This window comes from Trichomycterus rosablanca, chromosome 16, assembly GCF_030014385.1.
Source record: "Trichomycterus rosablanca isolate fTriRos1 chromosome 16, fTriRos1.hap1, whole genome shotgun sequence".
Classification (NCBI taxonomy): domain Eukaryota; kingdom Metazoa; phylum Chordata; class Actinopteri; order Siluriformes; family Trichomycteridae; genus Trichomycterus; species Trichomycterus rosablanca.
Genome location: NC_086003.1, coordinates 15,454,122 through 15,472,003, shown reverse-complemented (window position 1 = coordinate 15,472,003; position 17,882 = coordinate 15,454,122). Strand labels below are relative to the sequence as shown.

The following is a 17,882-nucleotide window of genomic DNA, read 5'->3' as shown; positions in this document are numbered from 1 at the left end:
ACTCCACAACACGAAGTGTGCAAAAAACTCAAGGGGTATGAATACTTTTCTGATTCCACCGTATTGAGTTTGTTTACTCTTGGTCTAATTGGATTGTGGTCTGGATGGGAAAGTCCAACATGAAATAATTAACATTTGCTGTCACCACTATTAGAAATATCTCACATTATAAAAATACACCGTTGTACATAGCCTCTGGGGTTCTGTAATAAACAAATGATTACCGTGTGACAAGTATGGCAAGTGTCCTAGTGAAACAGGTTTGGCAACTCCGTGTGAATGTTCCTGGTCTGTATTTGGCCCCCCTGAGGTAAAACATTGCTTTGAGAGGTTCTGTTTGGGGAGGATGGGTTGAAGTAAATAGGGGAATGCTAAGCAGAATTTCTTTCTCTGGGACCACATTTTATTCCGTTGGAGCATTGGAGGCCAGTATGGGGAAGAGGGGTGGCATCAACTCTATCTATACCTTTACAATAATCACCTGATTAAATTTGATTGTTGGAGATAATATTTTACTTGCACTATGCTGGTCTGGATCCTATCTTGCTTCTGTTTTTTGTGATGAGTTTAAAAAATAGCATTTAAGACTTCACTACCGACTTTTATGGGATTAATTATTACTTAATAATTATAATTATTAAGTTTTATACACAGTAATTAAAATGATTTTTGTTCATTTTTTTTACACATTGTTGTGTATTGCTGTTGCAACTCTCATTGCCCTGAAACATTCTGCCAGATTACTCACAGGCTTGTGGGTTTGCATGTAAAACAGAACCAACATTAGCTGCCAACCGCAGTTCACTCAGGGCCAGCAAGAAAGCTAGAAAACCCATAATGGCCTGGTTAAGTCGTACTGGACTGGGCATTTACATGTAAAATGCTTTCTTAAATTAACGTTTTAACAGGCTTTTAAAAACCAATGCATATGAATAAACTCAACCATGACAATAAAATGTTCCAGATATCAACTGTTCAGTATGGTTGAAACAGAAATCTCCAAATATACCTGTCCAATAGAGTAAAATGCCATATTTTATAGGGGAATTATTTGTACAGTGCTGATAAATAAACAAGCAATTACAAAGAGGCCAAATACACAAAGAAAAGGGAGTATCGTAGCATTCATTAATAACAGTAAAATGGACAGCTGACTGAGAAGAGAAACTCAGAACGTGCACAAGCTTCGCTTCATACGAATCGACTCCTGACTCACTTATAGCGATTTGTGAACAGAGCATCTCCCACTATACATCTCTCTTAAAGAAAGACACACACCCCCATGTCCTATAACAGCAGTCATTGTTTTTGTCACCGATTTATCTTCACTGTTAGCTTTAGTTTTAAGTTTTGCTAGCCAGGAGTCCTTTTTTCCGACTGAGTTGGATAACATTAAACGTGCGTGTGTGTGTGTGATCAGCGAGACTAGTCAAACATGTCTCATTTCTCATAATGTCGCGCCCACAACATGAGCTACTCAAAACTTGTATAGAAAAACACTTGTATAGCCCTTAATAACTGGTATTATCACGTTTAACAGAGATGACAATGCTTTCGTCTAACTACACAAACCAGTTTTTCACAGCTTTAGCCTATGGACAGATGGTTGTCAGACAAAGAGTTGAAGTATTTTCAGACAAGGAGTGGACTTCATTGTTTAATGTTGACAGTGTCACGCTACCACTCTAATATTTGACTGCTGGATTGTCATTTCAGATGTCAGATAAAAAAATAATAACTTTTATGTTAGAAGTTGTTTCCATCATGTTACTGTCTTGTGAACATAATTTGCCTGGTCTTTTATGTATTGTAAAGTCATAAACAACTATCTTAGCTGAGGTTAGAGATTTGCAGTTCTTTTATCAGTTTCTTTTTTTCTGGGATTTTTATGAAAAGATAAGATTTGAAGATATATCAGGAGCTGGCCAATGTTCCAATCTTCCTCAATTTGCAGATAATTGCTTACACTGTGGTTTGGTGCAGTCCTTAAAAACAGCTGTAACTCATTTCAGCTAAATTTAAACTCTTGTATTATTATAGTGATTGCTTGGCTTTGATGGTAAAGTTTGTAATAAGTGGCTAACTAAAGCCAAATTCAGTAATCCTGACTGGGTTGGTAATTAAATGTTACGAATCACTTTTTAAATGAATAAAAATAGAAATAAATAAATTGCACAAAATTAGTTTTACACAGTGTATTTTTATACATTTTTATAGATAGTTCTCTTAGTGTAATGTCATATTTAGTTTTATAATTTGTTATATGATACTCATCTCTACAACAGCATTCCTTTTGCTTAAATTCATGTAATCTTTTTGTTTTTTTGTAGGCTGCAGGTCCACATGCTAAACGGTGCACTGTTAGCTCTTCTTTTCCCTGTGGTCAACACAAGACTAGTAAGTACTGCCATCATCAACATTTTTTAATGCTTATTTATTATTTATTAATTTAATACCGGGCGGCACAGGGGCTCAGTGGGTAGCACTGTTGCCTCACAGTAAGAAGGTCCTGGGTTTGATTCCCAGGTGGGGCGGTCTGGGTCCTTTCTGTGTGGAGTTTGCATGTTCTCCCTGTGTCTGTGTGGGTTTCCTCTGGGAGCCCCGGTTTCCTCCCACATTTCAAAGACATGCAGGTGAGGTGAATTGGAGATACAAAATTGTCCATGACTGTGTTTGATATAACCCGGTGAACTGATGAATCTTCGAGTAACTCAAGTAACGAGTAACTACTGTTTCTGTCATAAATGTAACCACAGTGTATAAAACATGACGTTAAAATCCTAATAAATAATAATAACAAAGGCTAGGTGGTTGGTTCATGACTCACCACTTTGTATCAAACATTGTGAGACATTTGTCAATCAATTTAAAAGGAACATTTATCAGTGCAACTAATAATTTAGGCAATTAATAATTATTGTCCATAAGGCCACTCAGGTGGCGCAGCGGTAAAATACGCCAGCACACCAGAGCTGGGTTTTACAAATACATCTTATCGAAACTCAGCTCGGCTGCATGAACAATGATTGACTGTTGTTCATAGGGTTAGGACCAAGCCAAATCATAGGTCCTCATAACTGGTGCAATTACGACCCCTGCTGGCTGATTGATGGTGCCTGCACAGGGCTGAGGAATAATGCTGATCAGGGTGTGGCTCTCCGTGCACAGTGCTGATCGGTATATATAAACTCGACTCATGCAGGTGAAAAATGCAGTCTGTACTGAGCACGTGTCGGAGGGGGCGTGTGTCAGTTGAAAAGCTCCTCAGTCAGCGGTGGAGGGTTGAATCAGTGGAGGATGCAATCAGGGTAATTGGACTCAACTAGATTAGGGGAGAGAATTTGAGGGAAAAGGTTGGAGAAAAATAGAAAATAAAAAAATAATAATAATGAAATAATTATTGTTCATAAATTTAGGAAATCTGGAAACATTTCATTCTGGTAGGGCAAGTTTGTAATTTATAAGCAATTTTATAAACACAAAGAAATATGTTAATATAATACAAATAACATATTAATAGGTGACACATTAATAGATGTATTCTGATTCCGCAAATTTATAACATAAGTACTTTTTGAAGAACTGTTTCTTGGCAATAACAGCTTTTAGACCTCTACAATAAAGTAAAAAAGGGAAAGACTGAGCATGGCATTCTGCCCTACAGCAAAATAAAATGCTTTTGACTGTTTACGGGTCACTTGCTGCTGCTATACAAATTAAAAGTCCATTCATATAAGGAAATAAGAGAAGGTTAATACTAAACTAAGGTGCAACCAACAATAAGGAAGTTTGAAAGAATGTTTTTTATGGATAATGAAAATTGAGTTAGTGAAAGGAAATGCATTTCTCTTTCGTTTTATGCCAGTTTAAAAGCACATGGACAGTAATGAAGGATAGTAGAGATGGGTGTCTGTCTGTTTGTCAGAGGAATAACAACTGAGAGAATTTAAATAAACAGAATAATCAGATGACTACAAAAATTAGATTTTAGCAGTCTGATAATTAGGGTTACTTGCATCGTTTTAAGCTAATATAAGGGTTCTTCAACTCTCTTCAACTCTATTTATTAGGAATTTCTAAAACAAATGACATCACTTTTCTACATAGTCACTTTCCGATGCATTTTTCCCAGCGTCGTACCAACTTTTTAATGCCATCAGCAAAAAATGTTTTTGGTTGACCGCTTAGCCTCTGATGCACCACTGCTTTCACATCATCACCTCATGAAAATCTTCTTCTCCTTAAAGCTTCTTTGAGCGTCCAAAAAGGTGAAAATCAGATGGTGTTAAATCCGGACTATAAGCTCTCTCTCAGTCTCTCAGACACGACCAATTACTACTCCTCCCGCCCTCACCGTTTCTAATGAAAATATAAAAGTGTGGAAACTTTTTGAAAATCCCTCGTATTGAGTCTAAACCTTAGTCTACATGAGTCAGAAAGCTGTTTGTTTACTTTTCAGTAAGGCGGGAGCACTGCTTATCTTAATCACATAAGGCTTACTTAAAACAAAACTATTTACACATATGGGTGGCATTGACACAATTAGTTTTGAAATCTCATTGTGTACTATAATGAGAATTCCTTTAAATATTACACTTTAATCATCTGATAACAGTTCAGTTCTGCTTCTGCATAAATATCTCAGTAATATTTCCAAAGCATCTCTATTACAACTATTTTAATGTCATTTTTTTATTTTATTATTATTAGGATTTTAACGTCATGTTTTACACTCTATGGTTACATCCATGACAGAAACAGTAGTTACTCATTACACAAGATTCATCAGTTCACAAGGTTATATTGAACACAGTCATGAATAATATGCATCTCCAATTCACCTCACTTGCATGTCTTTGGACTGTGGGAGGAAACCGGAGCTCCTGGAGGAAACCCATGCAGACACAGGGAGAACGTGCAAACTCCACACAGAAAGGACCCGGACCGCCCCACCTGGGGATCGAACCCAGGATCTTCTTGCTGTGAGGAGACAGTTCTACCCACTGAGCCACCGTGCCGCCCACTATTTTAATGATACTAAAATAGTTTTATTAGAGCACAGTTATCTTAAAAGCTTCTGGACAAGTCTTAAATGTACTGGTAAAAACTAGTGCCCTTTTTTTTTTTTATGCTGAATCCCAAAATAGTGTACTAAGTAGGATGTCAGCAAATAAGCTCTACCAATCAAGTCATCTCCAGTTCCCTTACATTGATAATTTGACAATTTGATTTTAAATGGGGAAAAAAACATCTAGTTCTCTAGACATCTAGTTCTCAGGAACATCCATCTGCCTAATGTCTGCTTTTGCTAATCTCTGCTAAGCGAGTTGGTAAGTCCTAAAAAGCTTCTGACACCATACTTGTGGAATCTTTGCTTATTCTTGTTATGTAAAAGCGTCCAGCTCATTGAGGTTTGATGGCTTTTGTGCAGCAACTTGCTTTCTATTGGATTTAAATCTGGAGACTAAGAAGGCAACTCCAGGATATTCCAGAACTGATTCCTTAACTAGGTTTTGGTTGACTTGGAAGTGTGCTTGGTATCTTGTTGGAAAGTCCTAATTTTCACCAAGGTTCAATTTCACCACAGACGGGCTTAAAATTTTTCCTAAAATGCCTGGGTATTTCTGTATTATATACATGATGGCTGTCACATGGTCAAGATTGGCAATTTCTGCTAAGGACAATCCACACCAAAAGACAGGAAAATGGTTACATATGGGCGCCCAGGTGGCGCAGCGGGATATTTTGCTTGCACACCAGCACCAAGTTTCTGAACTCCTCGGTTCGAAACTCGGTGTTGCCTCCGGTCGGCTGGGCGCCATCTAGCCTGCAGCAGATACTAATTAGCCACCGTATCTGCAGGGTGGGCGCTGGACTATGTGTGGGTGGGTGGGTCTTCATATGCTGTGTAAGGACCCTGATTGGCGGAAGAGACGCCTGTGCAGAATGCAGAGGCGAGAAGAAGAGGGCTGTGCACGTGTCGGAAGAGGCGTGTACAGCGACGTGCTCTCCTCGGATGCAATCTGGTATCTCTGGTAGCACCGGAAGACAAAATGGTTACATTAAACGTGCACTTGGTACCTAAGCAGGACTATTTCGACATTGTCATTAAGTTGTTTGATGTGACGAGGTAAGTGCTATAAATGAGGCTGTGTCCAAACTCTATGTTGTCAAAATAATGACAGTTTTGGTTTAATACTAGCCCAAAATTCTGTCTTTGGTTTGCTGTTTCTTGCATTTGTGTTTAATACATACCATTGCTGACAAACCCACAATTGTTACAACAATAGCTGTTTGATGCTGCTGTTAGATAATCAGTTTCATATGCATATACTCATGCATAGAGCACAGAGCTTTTATTGTTTATCGGAACAGTGAGAGGTTCCTAGCTGTCAGGACAGGAAGGTGGGTAGCAAACAGGCAGTAGTAACAGATCACAGCACAAGTGTTATGAGATTTACAAAACAGCAAAAAGTAAAGTCTTTGCCTAATGTACTAAAAGCATTAGCTAATCATCCTACCAAACGGTGCATTAAGACTATTAAACAGAAGTCATATTCATTTAAAGGAAGCAGCTTATGTGGTTTGGGGCTTTTGTATTTGAGCTGAATAAAAACCACTCAAGCTCTTCCCCCACCTTTCACAGATGAATAAAAATAGAAATAAAAAACACATATTTGCAGTTATCTGCAACAATGGAGAGGGTTTTCAAAAGTGTGTAATGTATGATGGTGTAGTTGTTAAATAATTAAATTTCCTATTATTAAAATGATCTGTAATGAGCTAAACTGCAGAGGATCCATGTTTGCAATCTTAAACAATGCGTCCATTCTTCAAAGAAAATCTGGAACTCTAATGGCCCATCTCCAGTGAAAATAAAAGGTTGAATTGTTCAGACTTCCTGGAATTCTTCCAAGTTTATTGCAGTAAAAGGCCCTTCTTTTTTTATTAGTTTCTTGCTATCCGATATATACACATATACAGTACACTGATTAGCCGTAACATTAAAACCACCTCCTTGTTTCTACACTCACTGTCCATTTTATCAGCTCCACTTACCATATAGAAGCACTTTGTAGTTTTACAATTACTGACTGTAGTCTACCTATTTGCATGCTTTGTTTGCCCCCTTTCATACTGTTTTTTAAAGGTCATGGCTATTATTTAGGTGGTGGATCATTCTCAACACTGCAGTGACAATGACATGGTGGTGGTGTGTTAGTGTATGTTGTGCTGGTATGAGTGGATCACTGTCCACTCTATTAGACACTCCTACCTAGTTGGTTCACCTTGTAGATGTAAAGTCAGAGACGATCGCTCATCTATTGCTGCTGTTTGAGTTGGTCATTCTCTAGACCTTCATCAGTGGTCACAGGACGCTGTCGGCTGGATATATTTTTGGTTGGTGGACTATTCTCAGTCCAGCAGTGACAGTGAGGTGTTTAAAAACTCCAGCAGCGCTGTGGTGTCTAATCCACTCATATCAGCAAAACATACACTAACACACCACCACCATGTCAGTGTCACTGCAATGATAAGAATGATCCATTGCCCAAATAATACCTACTCTGTAGTGGTCCTGGGACAGTCCTGACCATTGAAGAACAGCATGACAGGGGGCTAACAAAGCATGCAGAGAAACAGATACAGTCAGTAATTGTAGAACTTTGTAGAAGTAGAAGTGCTTCTGTATGGTAAGTGGAACTGATAAAATGGACAATGTGTGTAGAAACATGGAGGTGGTTTTAATGTTATGGCTGATCGGTGTATACTGTAAATGTTCTACTTATATTTTTTTCTTTATCCCTTATTTGAAGAATTTGTATGGCCTTACTGCACAGCACTTACATTTTCAAATATGTCCGTTCCTGAAGAGTGTTTTTAAATTAATGCTCTTTGGATAGGAAAAAAGTGGTTTCAGTGTGGAGGAAAGTCTAATGAATAAAAAACATGTTGAAGCAAAATGTGCACTTACTTGAAAACCTCCTCTCAGACGTTTATAGTCCATTACCGAAATGGATTCATTATGTTGTAGTCAGACTCCCACCACAATTGCTTTCTGCCTTGTTTTGTTTTCTATTCGGCTGTTTCAAGGAAGAATATTCATTACAATATAATGACATTTGAAGACAATTTACTGATTAATAAAGATATTTTGTTAATGTAACACTAATGTTTGGCTCTGGTGCAATATACTAATGTGCTACATGTTTGTTACTTATTACCAGCAGCCCAACTCGAAAATGAACTTGTGAAATATTTGAGCACAGCACAAACATAAAAATGGAAAGTCATTTGGGTGATCAATTATTTAGGAAGATTATATTCATAATGACTTCCTTTGTATTATTTCTTTGGACACCACTGTACTCTCAGGAAACATGCTAAACTTTTCCTGAGCATTTTGTCACTGTTTGAAAGTAATGTCCACTTTTGATTGATACGATTTTCCTTTAACTTTTTCCAACTTAGAAAAAGCCAATTAAGCCTATCAACTTCGTCAGCCTATGACGAACTACAATAACTACAATTTATACGGCTTTATCAACTACAAATACTTCCATTTATACAGCTTTATTAGGCCCAGCACCAAAACCTTGTTAAAGGAGGTCAATTGGTGGCCACACTGGCTCATTAGAAGTAGACCAGGCATGACACTGCACCAGGAAAGGACCACTTAAAGCAGCACACATGTTGTAAGAAATTAATAAAAGGACTTTAAGATAGCACTTGACCTGCCGTTCATGTTGAGCCAGACACATATCCTATTCTGAGTCTTCAGTTACCAGGAAAACTGGTAGGTGGACTTCAGTGATCAACAGAACATGTTGGAATTGCCTAGAAACGAACAGAATACAAACAGATTTGTATTGTACAGATAAACATAACCAATCAGCGATAACATTAAAACCACCTCCTTGTTTCTACACTCACTGTCATTTTATCAGCTCCACTTACCATATAGAAGCACGTTGAAGTTCTACAATTAGTGACTGTAGTCCATTTATTTCTCTAAATGCTTTTTTAGCCTGCTTTCACCCTGTTCTTCAATGGTCAGGACCCCCATAAGACCACTATAGAGCAGGTATTATTTCAGTGTTGGATCATTCTCAGTACTGCACTGAGAATTACATGGTGGTGGTGTGTTAGTGTGTGTTGTGCTGGTATGAGTGGATCAGACACAGCAGCGCTGCTGGAGTTTTTAAATACTGTGTCCACTCACTGTCCACTCTATTTGACACTCCTACCTAGTTGGTCCTCTTGTAGATGTGAAGTCAGAGACGATCGCTCATCTATTGCTGCTGTTTGAGTTGGTCATCTTCTAGACCTTCATCAGTGGTCACAGGAGGCTGCCCACGGGGCGCTGTTGTCTGGATATATTTTTGGTTGGTGGACTATTCTCAGTCCAGCAGTGACAGTGATGTGTTTAAAAACTTCATCAGCACTGCTGTGTCTTATCCACTCGTACCAGCACAACACTCACTAACACTAACACTATGTCAGTGTCACCTTGGCAGTTAATCTTACAAAAAAAGAGATTTTCTTGGACTGCATTTTTCTTCTCAGTTGCATAAAATGAACTAAAATGCTATCTGCTAATTCCAAGTGCCTATAGTAGACATACTATTTGGTACAGTAGCGTTTAATTTGAAACACAGCATCATGACTTTCATTAACCCCATTAAACACATTTGGGATGAATTAGAATGTTGACTGTAGGCCAGACCTTTTTGTTCTACCTTACAAATTCCCACAGACACACTCCAAAATCTAAGCGTTCCCAGAGGAGAATACTTTTGGCCGTAGAGAGTAGCAGCAAATTATAAATAGGCTCTACATTTACATCTGATTCTGTTTTAATAATGTAAACATTAAATGCAAAAATGTCATGTAAGACAACACTAAACATAAAACATTCCTAATATTACCCAGAATTAACTTTTTAATACTGATGTCAAAGATCACAAGATATTAACAGCAGCATGGCTGTGTCCTCACAATACCGGTATTGAGACAATAAGCTCGCTTGTGCAGAGCTTCTCTACTTTCTGTTCAGCCGCTGTCCTCATGACTTTCTGTAGCCAGTGAGCCAAGCATAACTCATCACCCTACAACAAAGTTCATAGTGTGGCTAGACTGTAGGGAGGATTTTGAAGGACTTTGTAATAAACCAAAACTCTGGACAATGGTATTGATTTTGCCCTAAATAGGCCTATAACCTTCACTCATTTAGAAGGGTATTGTAGATTTGGAAGATGTCTGTGGGTATTTTTACACAGGTTTGTTTTCTCTGCTTAAATTGTCAATCTCAACAAAGCATGTATCTTTTACGCCTGATGCTGTATTTTTAAGTGTCGCCACAGTAGATCATTCTGGTCTGTATATCTGAATGCACTGAAAGTGCACTGACAAGTTCACCTCCAAATGGCTAGGCTGTTCTGCCAACCGCTTCCCCTCAGACATAGCCAATCGATGGGCCGAAAGCACTGATAATATTTGAACCTCGGATCTCTGGCTAACGTATTTTACTGCTGTGCCACCCAAGATTGCTGGCATTATAATGAATTTTATTTATATAATGTAGATAAAATACCACAACAAATTTGTGCTTATTTGTGCTTTTTTTTGTCTGAAGGGATCATTATCCATTAAAAGAACTTTCCCCAGTAATTCTATTAAGACTCTGATAAGCAGCTCCCCCCCCCCACACACAAACCCCTTTATTAGAAGAGCTTTCTTGTATGCATGCAACAAGTTTTTATAATTTAACAATGTCTTTAACTTTACATTTTCTCTATTTAAAATGTTGAGTAAACCTGTCATGTTGTAGTTATAGATCCTCACAAACTTAAACCCTCAGTTCAGATTTTTCATCATAAAAAATGCATATGTCTTCACATTTTAAACCATGCTCAAATGACCTTGAAAGTTCGAAAACAAATGTCACTAGCACAGAGCTTCCAATGATTCTTTTACTACTCCATCAACTGAAATAATTTTATGACCAACATACTTTTGAGGAAATGGGTTCAGATTTTTTTGTCTTGGTAATAAAAATGCAAATTTTTACTTTGTTTTGCAGCTTCCATTTGAAAAAGAGATCTACTACATTCAGCACTCCATGCTCTACCTGGTACCTATATACCTCTTCAGAAAAGGAGGTAAGATTTCACACATTAATGTGATGCACATTTATACTTAATTATAGTGAAATATAACAGTGACTGTGGCATGTGCAAAAGTGTAAACTCCTTATAGGCTTAAATGTCCACCCTAATTAGTTGGAATTTGTGCCCAATTAGTCAAAAGAGAATCTGAGCGTAGACACTAATTTTACTCAAAAATAAGCCTGGCTTGCCGTCAACATTCCAATTAATCCCAAAGGTCTTTGGTACACCTGCTTACTAGGTGCTATTAAAACACATACAGTCAATGATTAGAATAAGTGCCCACATGATGCTGTTTCACAGAGTGAGTTCAAAATCTAGGAATGTCTTTCATTTTGTGCAGTCCAGTCACAGTAAGTGTAAAATGATTTCTATGACAACAGTGACATCACCAAGACGTTTTCTATGACAACAGTGATATTACTGAGACGTTTAACAGACTTTTAAAATAGTCTCAGTGATGTCACTGTTCACTGTTCTGAGAAATCGTTTTACACAGTCTCTGTGATGGATGATCTCAGTGATTCCCCCCTCCACTCAATATATAATGTGATTACAGCCCTGCTTTGTCTAGCCAAATAGTTTAATTGTTAAAGCATTAGTCCATAGCACTTACATTCTAAATACCTGTAAGTCATTTAAATATGGGTTTGCATTTTTTTTTTCTCTCTTTACTCCATTTAAAAATCTTGGTTGTGAAACCAGTGCTGCAGAGTAGAATGCTATGCACCACCAATTCGGTCAGATTAGCTGTCCAGCATGACAGGGATTTTGCCTTGCTTTTGTGGGCATCATATAAGCAATTCTTTCTGATATTTCTTTGAGATTCTTTCATATCTTGCTTTGACTTCCACAGTTCCCTTCAGTGCTGTTTTCTAATTACAGTTCAGACTGGAACTTGAGAGCTGGGAGCACATTGATTTTTTTATTGGCTTCATCTGTGCAGTTGTAGCTCAGTGGTTAAGGTGCTGGACTAGTAATGAAAAGGTTGCTGGTTCAAGCCCCACCACTGCCAGGTTGTCACTGCTGGGCCCTTGAGCAAGGCCCTTAACCCTCAATTGCTCAGACAGTATACTGTCACAGTGCTGTAAGTTGCTTTGGATAAAAGCGTCTGCTAAATGCTGAAAATGTAAAAGTAAATCTGCTTTATAGGCAATAATTAGTTTCACTTTCAGATTCTCAGCTTCTTAAAAGAAACCCATGGCTGTTAAGGGTTAGCAGGGTGTTTGGCAATTCCAAATAACAATGTTTGACCTGCTCAAGAAGTCTTAAGTCAGTAAAGACATTACAAGTCAGTAAAGGCATTACAAGTCAGTAAAGGCATTAGAAGTCAGTAGGCATTACAAGTCAGTAAAGGCATTACAAGTCAGTAGGAATTACAAGTCAGTGAAGGCATTAAAAGTCAGTAAAGGCATTACAAGTTGAAGTCCTGAGACTTTGAGCAATTAAACTCTTGCACATGCCACCATCCCCCATTTTTATTTTTATTAAATGTAAAGTAAATGTGTATAAACATTAACATTTAAAAAATAATTAGTTTATTGAATAGGTTATGTTTGCTTTTTTTTTTTTTACTGTACAAACAACTGTCTCAGCAGCCCTTTAGCAAACATACCATGTCCTGTGTGGTTTTGCCTCCAAACATATGCTATTCGTTTGCATATTAGCTTAGCAATAACGCTAAGCTAAAGTAAGGGAAACAGTCTTGTACTTCAATATTTGTGGCCAAATATTGAGAATTGATGCCATCTAGTGTTATAATAGGGCTGTTACATGAGTCCCCGCCTCATGTAAAGCTAAGTTTATAGTAATATAAGGCCACCAAAGATATTCCTTGCTTTAAGATATAAAGATAATTGGGGTCAAAATCTTTACCTTTTAATTATTGTTGATGTACTTAAGTGCCCACTGCAGGTAAATCATTTTTATAGTTATATAAGCCCACCAAAGACACACCTTGCTTTAAGATATACAGAGAATTGGGGTCAAAATCTTTACGTTTTGAATATTGTTGATGTACATACAGGGGTTGGACAATGAAACTGAAACACCTGTCATTTTAGTGTGGGAGGTTTCATGGCTAAATTGGACCAGTCTGGTGGCCAATCTTCATTAATTGCACATTGCACCAGTAAGAGCAGAGTGTGAAGGTTCAATTAGCAGGGTAAGAGCACAGTTTTGCTCAAAATATTGCAATGCACACAACATTATGGGTGACATACCAGAGTTCAAAAGAGGACAAATTGTTGGTGCACGTCTTGCTGGCGTTATGTTTTGAATACTGTTGATGTAATCTTAAAAGGTCCTAACTCTTACACAATTATGATCTTTACCTTATTACAGCACTACATTTCTTCCTGTGACTGAAATGTTACTGGAACATGAGAAAGAATACAGTAAAAAACAAAGTATTTAACTGTCTTTGTTTTTTCATACAGTATACTCTTACTACTGTACACTTCAAATGAACATACAATAGCTTTTAGTATTAGTATAAGTATATATACACATCTTTTATGAAGTTCAAGTGTTTTTGTCAAGTCCATTGCAAACAGGTTTCTAAAATTAATTAAGTAAACTAGGTAACATACTTCCAACTCTGTGGTAGTAGGTTGGGGAAAGGCCCTTTCCTGTTCCAGCATGACCATGCTTGGTAGGAGCATCATAATATCAGTCTATATCTCTGCTAAGGGGAAACATGATTGAACCGATGTACAGGTATACATTAAACGTAACGTCATGTTTTACACTTTGGTTACATTCATGACAGAAATGGTAGTTACTCATTACACAAGGTTCATCAGTTCACAAGTTTTAACGTCAAACACAGTCATGGACAAATTTGTATCTCCAATTCACCTCACTTGCATGTTTTTTTGGACTGTGGGAGGAAACCAGAGCTCCCGGAGAAAACCCACGCAGGCATGGTGAGAACATGCAAACTCCACACAGAAAGGACCAGGACCGCCCCACCTGGGGATCGAACCCAGGACCTTCTTGCTGTGAGGCGACAGTGCTACCCACTGTTTATTAACATTGGAAAAAGACAACAGCCCCAAACATACAGCCAACATAATTCAAGTCTGTTTTGCTTGCATGGCCTAGTCAATAATACCAAATAAAATTTTATAGTGGATTCTAAATTTGTCACTGTATAGAGGTGCCTTTTCAATCTTGAGCAACTAAAGATTTGCCAAGAGAAATGAAATACCTCATCTCTTGTTTATAATTAATATATATTATTATAAATTCATCTTTGTAAATACAAAATGAAATAAAATTGGAAGTGGTTATATTTATTAGAGGTACATGTTAAATAAAAACAAAAATGACTGAAGAGAGGTTTCACCTCACTACACGTTTTGTAGAATGCTGGGTGAATTGTCAGGGTTGAAATATTACCCTGGTCACATTAAAAGAGGGAGGAAGTGTAGCAGAAAGGAAATACTGAGTGCATTACCATAGTGTACATGCACTTATTTTAGTGTGTGCTGGATCATGTGCATGAAGAGAACAATACATCCATTCAGCTTTTGCTCACTCTCCTGCACTCCTGAGTGAGCTGCAGGATTCCTTATTCATACAGCCATTTGATTCAGCACATTTCAATCAGAGCACAGCGCCATCTGTCTGTCTCAGGAAGAAAAACATCCTGTGTGATGTCACAGCAGTTAGCACCCACAGCTAGGACATCCCATAAAAAACAAATGGTATTAAAACACTAGTGACCCCTATGTGAACTTTTCAGCTGTAATAACAGCCACTCTTCTGAGAAGGCTTCTCAAAGACATTGAAGTATGTCTGCATTTGTGTGGCTGGGCACTGATGTTGGTCAAGAAAGTCTAAACTGATGTTCCAGTTCATTCCACAGCTGTTTAGTGGGGGTAAAGTCTGTGCAGGCCTCTGAAATTGCTTCAAACCGAGCTTTTTTTATGTCTTCATAGACATTGCTTTGTGCATGGGGCAAAGTCATGCTGGAACTAGAAAGGACCTTTCATAACCAGCTGCAAAGTTGGAAGCATATAATTACCTTTATGTAATAGATGCATTACACCTGTTAGCAATTGTTGTGGCTGAAACACATTAATTAAAATATTATAAAGGGTGTCCCATTGTTTTTATAAAAATGAATAGCTCCCTTTTTTCTATTACCCATTTTTGCATATTTGTTACACCCAGAGAATTCAGATTATTAGACAACCCATTATAATATGAACTCAAAGGAAAATTCAACACACTACATTTTGTAAAACATTATTTAATTTATCATAAACCACCAACCTGGGCGCCCAGCACAGAGATTCTGAACTCCTCGATTCGAAACTCGACGTTGCCACCGGTCGGTCAGCTGGGCTCCATCTAGCGGGCACAATTGGCATTGCCTGCAGCAGACGCATTTCTGCTTGGGCGGGATGACTGGACTATGTGGGTGGGGTCTTCAAACGTTGTGTAAGGACCCTGATTAGCAGATAAAGAGGCCCTGTGCAGAGTGCATGGGTGAAAAAGGGTTCCGCTAAGGGCTGCACGCGGGTCGGAGGAGGCCACCTCATCTGCAATCAGGGATCCCCCAGCAGCGGAAGACAAACTGACTACGCTAAAACGAGAGAAAACAGGAGAAAATGCATAAATAAAAAATATATTTAAAAAATATAAACCACCAACCAGTAAAACACAGTAAAGCTTGATTTCGGTTAGCTCCCTAGAAGATAAATCTCACTTATCTTAAAGCATTCAATCAAAGTCTGGCAGTCAGCTTAAAGTTTTTTTTTTTCAAGGGCTCTATGCCACCATAAAAAATCCATTAAAAGACTTTAGAACTCCAACAAATTACAATGAAAAATGTTAATTTGAGAAATGGCTGGCCTGTTAAAATTTATTCAAGGGATAGAGATAACCAGGACGTCAGTAAGGATCCCAGAAAAAAATAAAACATGTAAAGAACTACAGATACTTCTAGCCTTAGCTAGTGTTCATGACTCCAAAGGAATGTCAGTGCATATCTGACAAAAGTACCTAAACAATCCCCAAAATACTATGTAAATAAATAAATATATAAATAAATGCAGACAACTGAGCCGACAGAGACAAAAGATACCACAAGCCGGTGCCACAGACACAATACAAACAACATCAATGAACCATCAAGCAAAAGCCTAATGAGAACAGCATTTAAATTGTTCTCCCAGTTGCTGTATATTACAACTGATGAGGCACAGAGACTGTGTGATTTAAGAGAACGTCATTTGCACCTTAATAGCCCCCACTGGCTATTAGTGGCAGGGCAGATGGACATGACCCTGTAATCTGAACCCACTGCTGATCTTCACGCCATGTTGGCCCATTACAAGGAATGCTTTGATTTTGTGTGGCAGCCACCTGGACAGGCCTCACTGCATGGATTAAACATTGATCCGAAGCCAGTCCACCACGAATTACTTCAAGAATTATAAACCAAAGCTTTTAGAAACCCCCCTGACTGAACATCAATAAAAAGCTGTGGGAAGATCCTAAATATGCTGTTCTTGCAAGACAGCCCAGGAATCTTAAAAGGGAAAATGTTCTGCAGGGACAAATACATTTGTAAAACAATAGAAACACTCCTAGTTGGCAACAAAGCCGCATCATTCCCTGCCCTTCAGAGACAAAGACTAGCACATCCCCCTCCGGCACATGTCCTGTCACCAGCCATCTTTATACACCTGGATTCCCACAGAAAGCCACTTAGTATACGGACAGTCACACTTTGAATCATCCAACATTTAGGCAGGCACCCCAACCAAACAGGATATGGCTTTCTCAAAGCCACTGCAGTGTACCTCCCTCCCCTAGGTATGGCCAATGGTGCCTGTTAGACACCCAGCCAGATAGATAAAATCGCTAAGACTTAAATTTGAGAGCTTTAGCTCTTTACAATGGTGAGCTTGCATATTAGAATTTATTTATTACTTATTACTTTCTTACTTACAGTTTGGCTCTGGTATTTTTCTATTGTAACGTCTATTTAAATGTAACTATTGGCTATTTCATACACCACTGGCACTGAGATGTTTTTGTAAAACCTTTTTTTACTCATGTTTTTCCAAGGACGCCAGTTGTTCTGGAGCTGGCTGTATATATTTCTGTATTACTGATCGATTTTTTCTTTTCTCAGGTGTGTATAAACCAGAAGCATTAAGAGACATGTGGTGGGCGCTGTTATCCACAGGCATCCTCTTCTTTTATCATTTTGTGTTCCTGCAGGGCCTGGGAATGGTAAGACAGACAAACACACAAACACACACACACACACACACAAATGTCATTTATTTCACACTGTATAAGCAGCTGAGGTTTGTAAATGCAGACAGACTTTTCATATTTCCCTCATCAGTTATAAGGTTGTATTTAATACTCCCCTGTGATAGAGGGGTGGAATTGGCAGCCTGTTTGCTTTCACCATTAATTGCTGAGCTAGTAAAGTACTGCATGCCTGTCAGCTCCCACAAAAATGAATATAATCATGCACTAAAGCAAAAAATCTCAAGCTGCTTTTAGAATCAGTCAGTAGTTATACTTTTTATATATTATATTTACCGTATTTCTTATTTAAACATTAAATACTTGAAGTTACATTTAATTCAATAGTATAAATCTAAAAGAGGGCAGTGTTGATAGTTCCAGGCTGCAATTTGTGGTTTTGTCCAGCACGAATGAGAACATGCCTCTGCTTTTCTC

The 17,882-nt window shown here is 38.2% G+C and overlaps 1 protein-coding gene across 1 annotated transcript in view; it reads left to right on the top strand.

Annotated features, from left to right (window-relative positions):
- LOC134330327 (transmembrane protein 164) overlaps positions 1–17,882 on the top strand; it is a 53,846-nt gene that overhangs the window by 24,247 nt on the left and 11,717 nt on the right. The window contains exons 3-5 of the mRNA XM_063011401.1: positions 2,331–2,397; positions 11,084–11,162; positions 17,320–17,420. Coding sequence (XP_062867471.1) covers positions 2,331–2,397; positions 11,084–11,162; positions 17,320–17,420 — 247 coding nt within the window. The remainder of the gene's footprint in view (positions 1–2,330; positions 2,398–11,083; positions 11,163–17,319; positions 17,421–17,882) is intronic.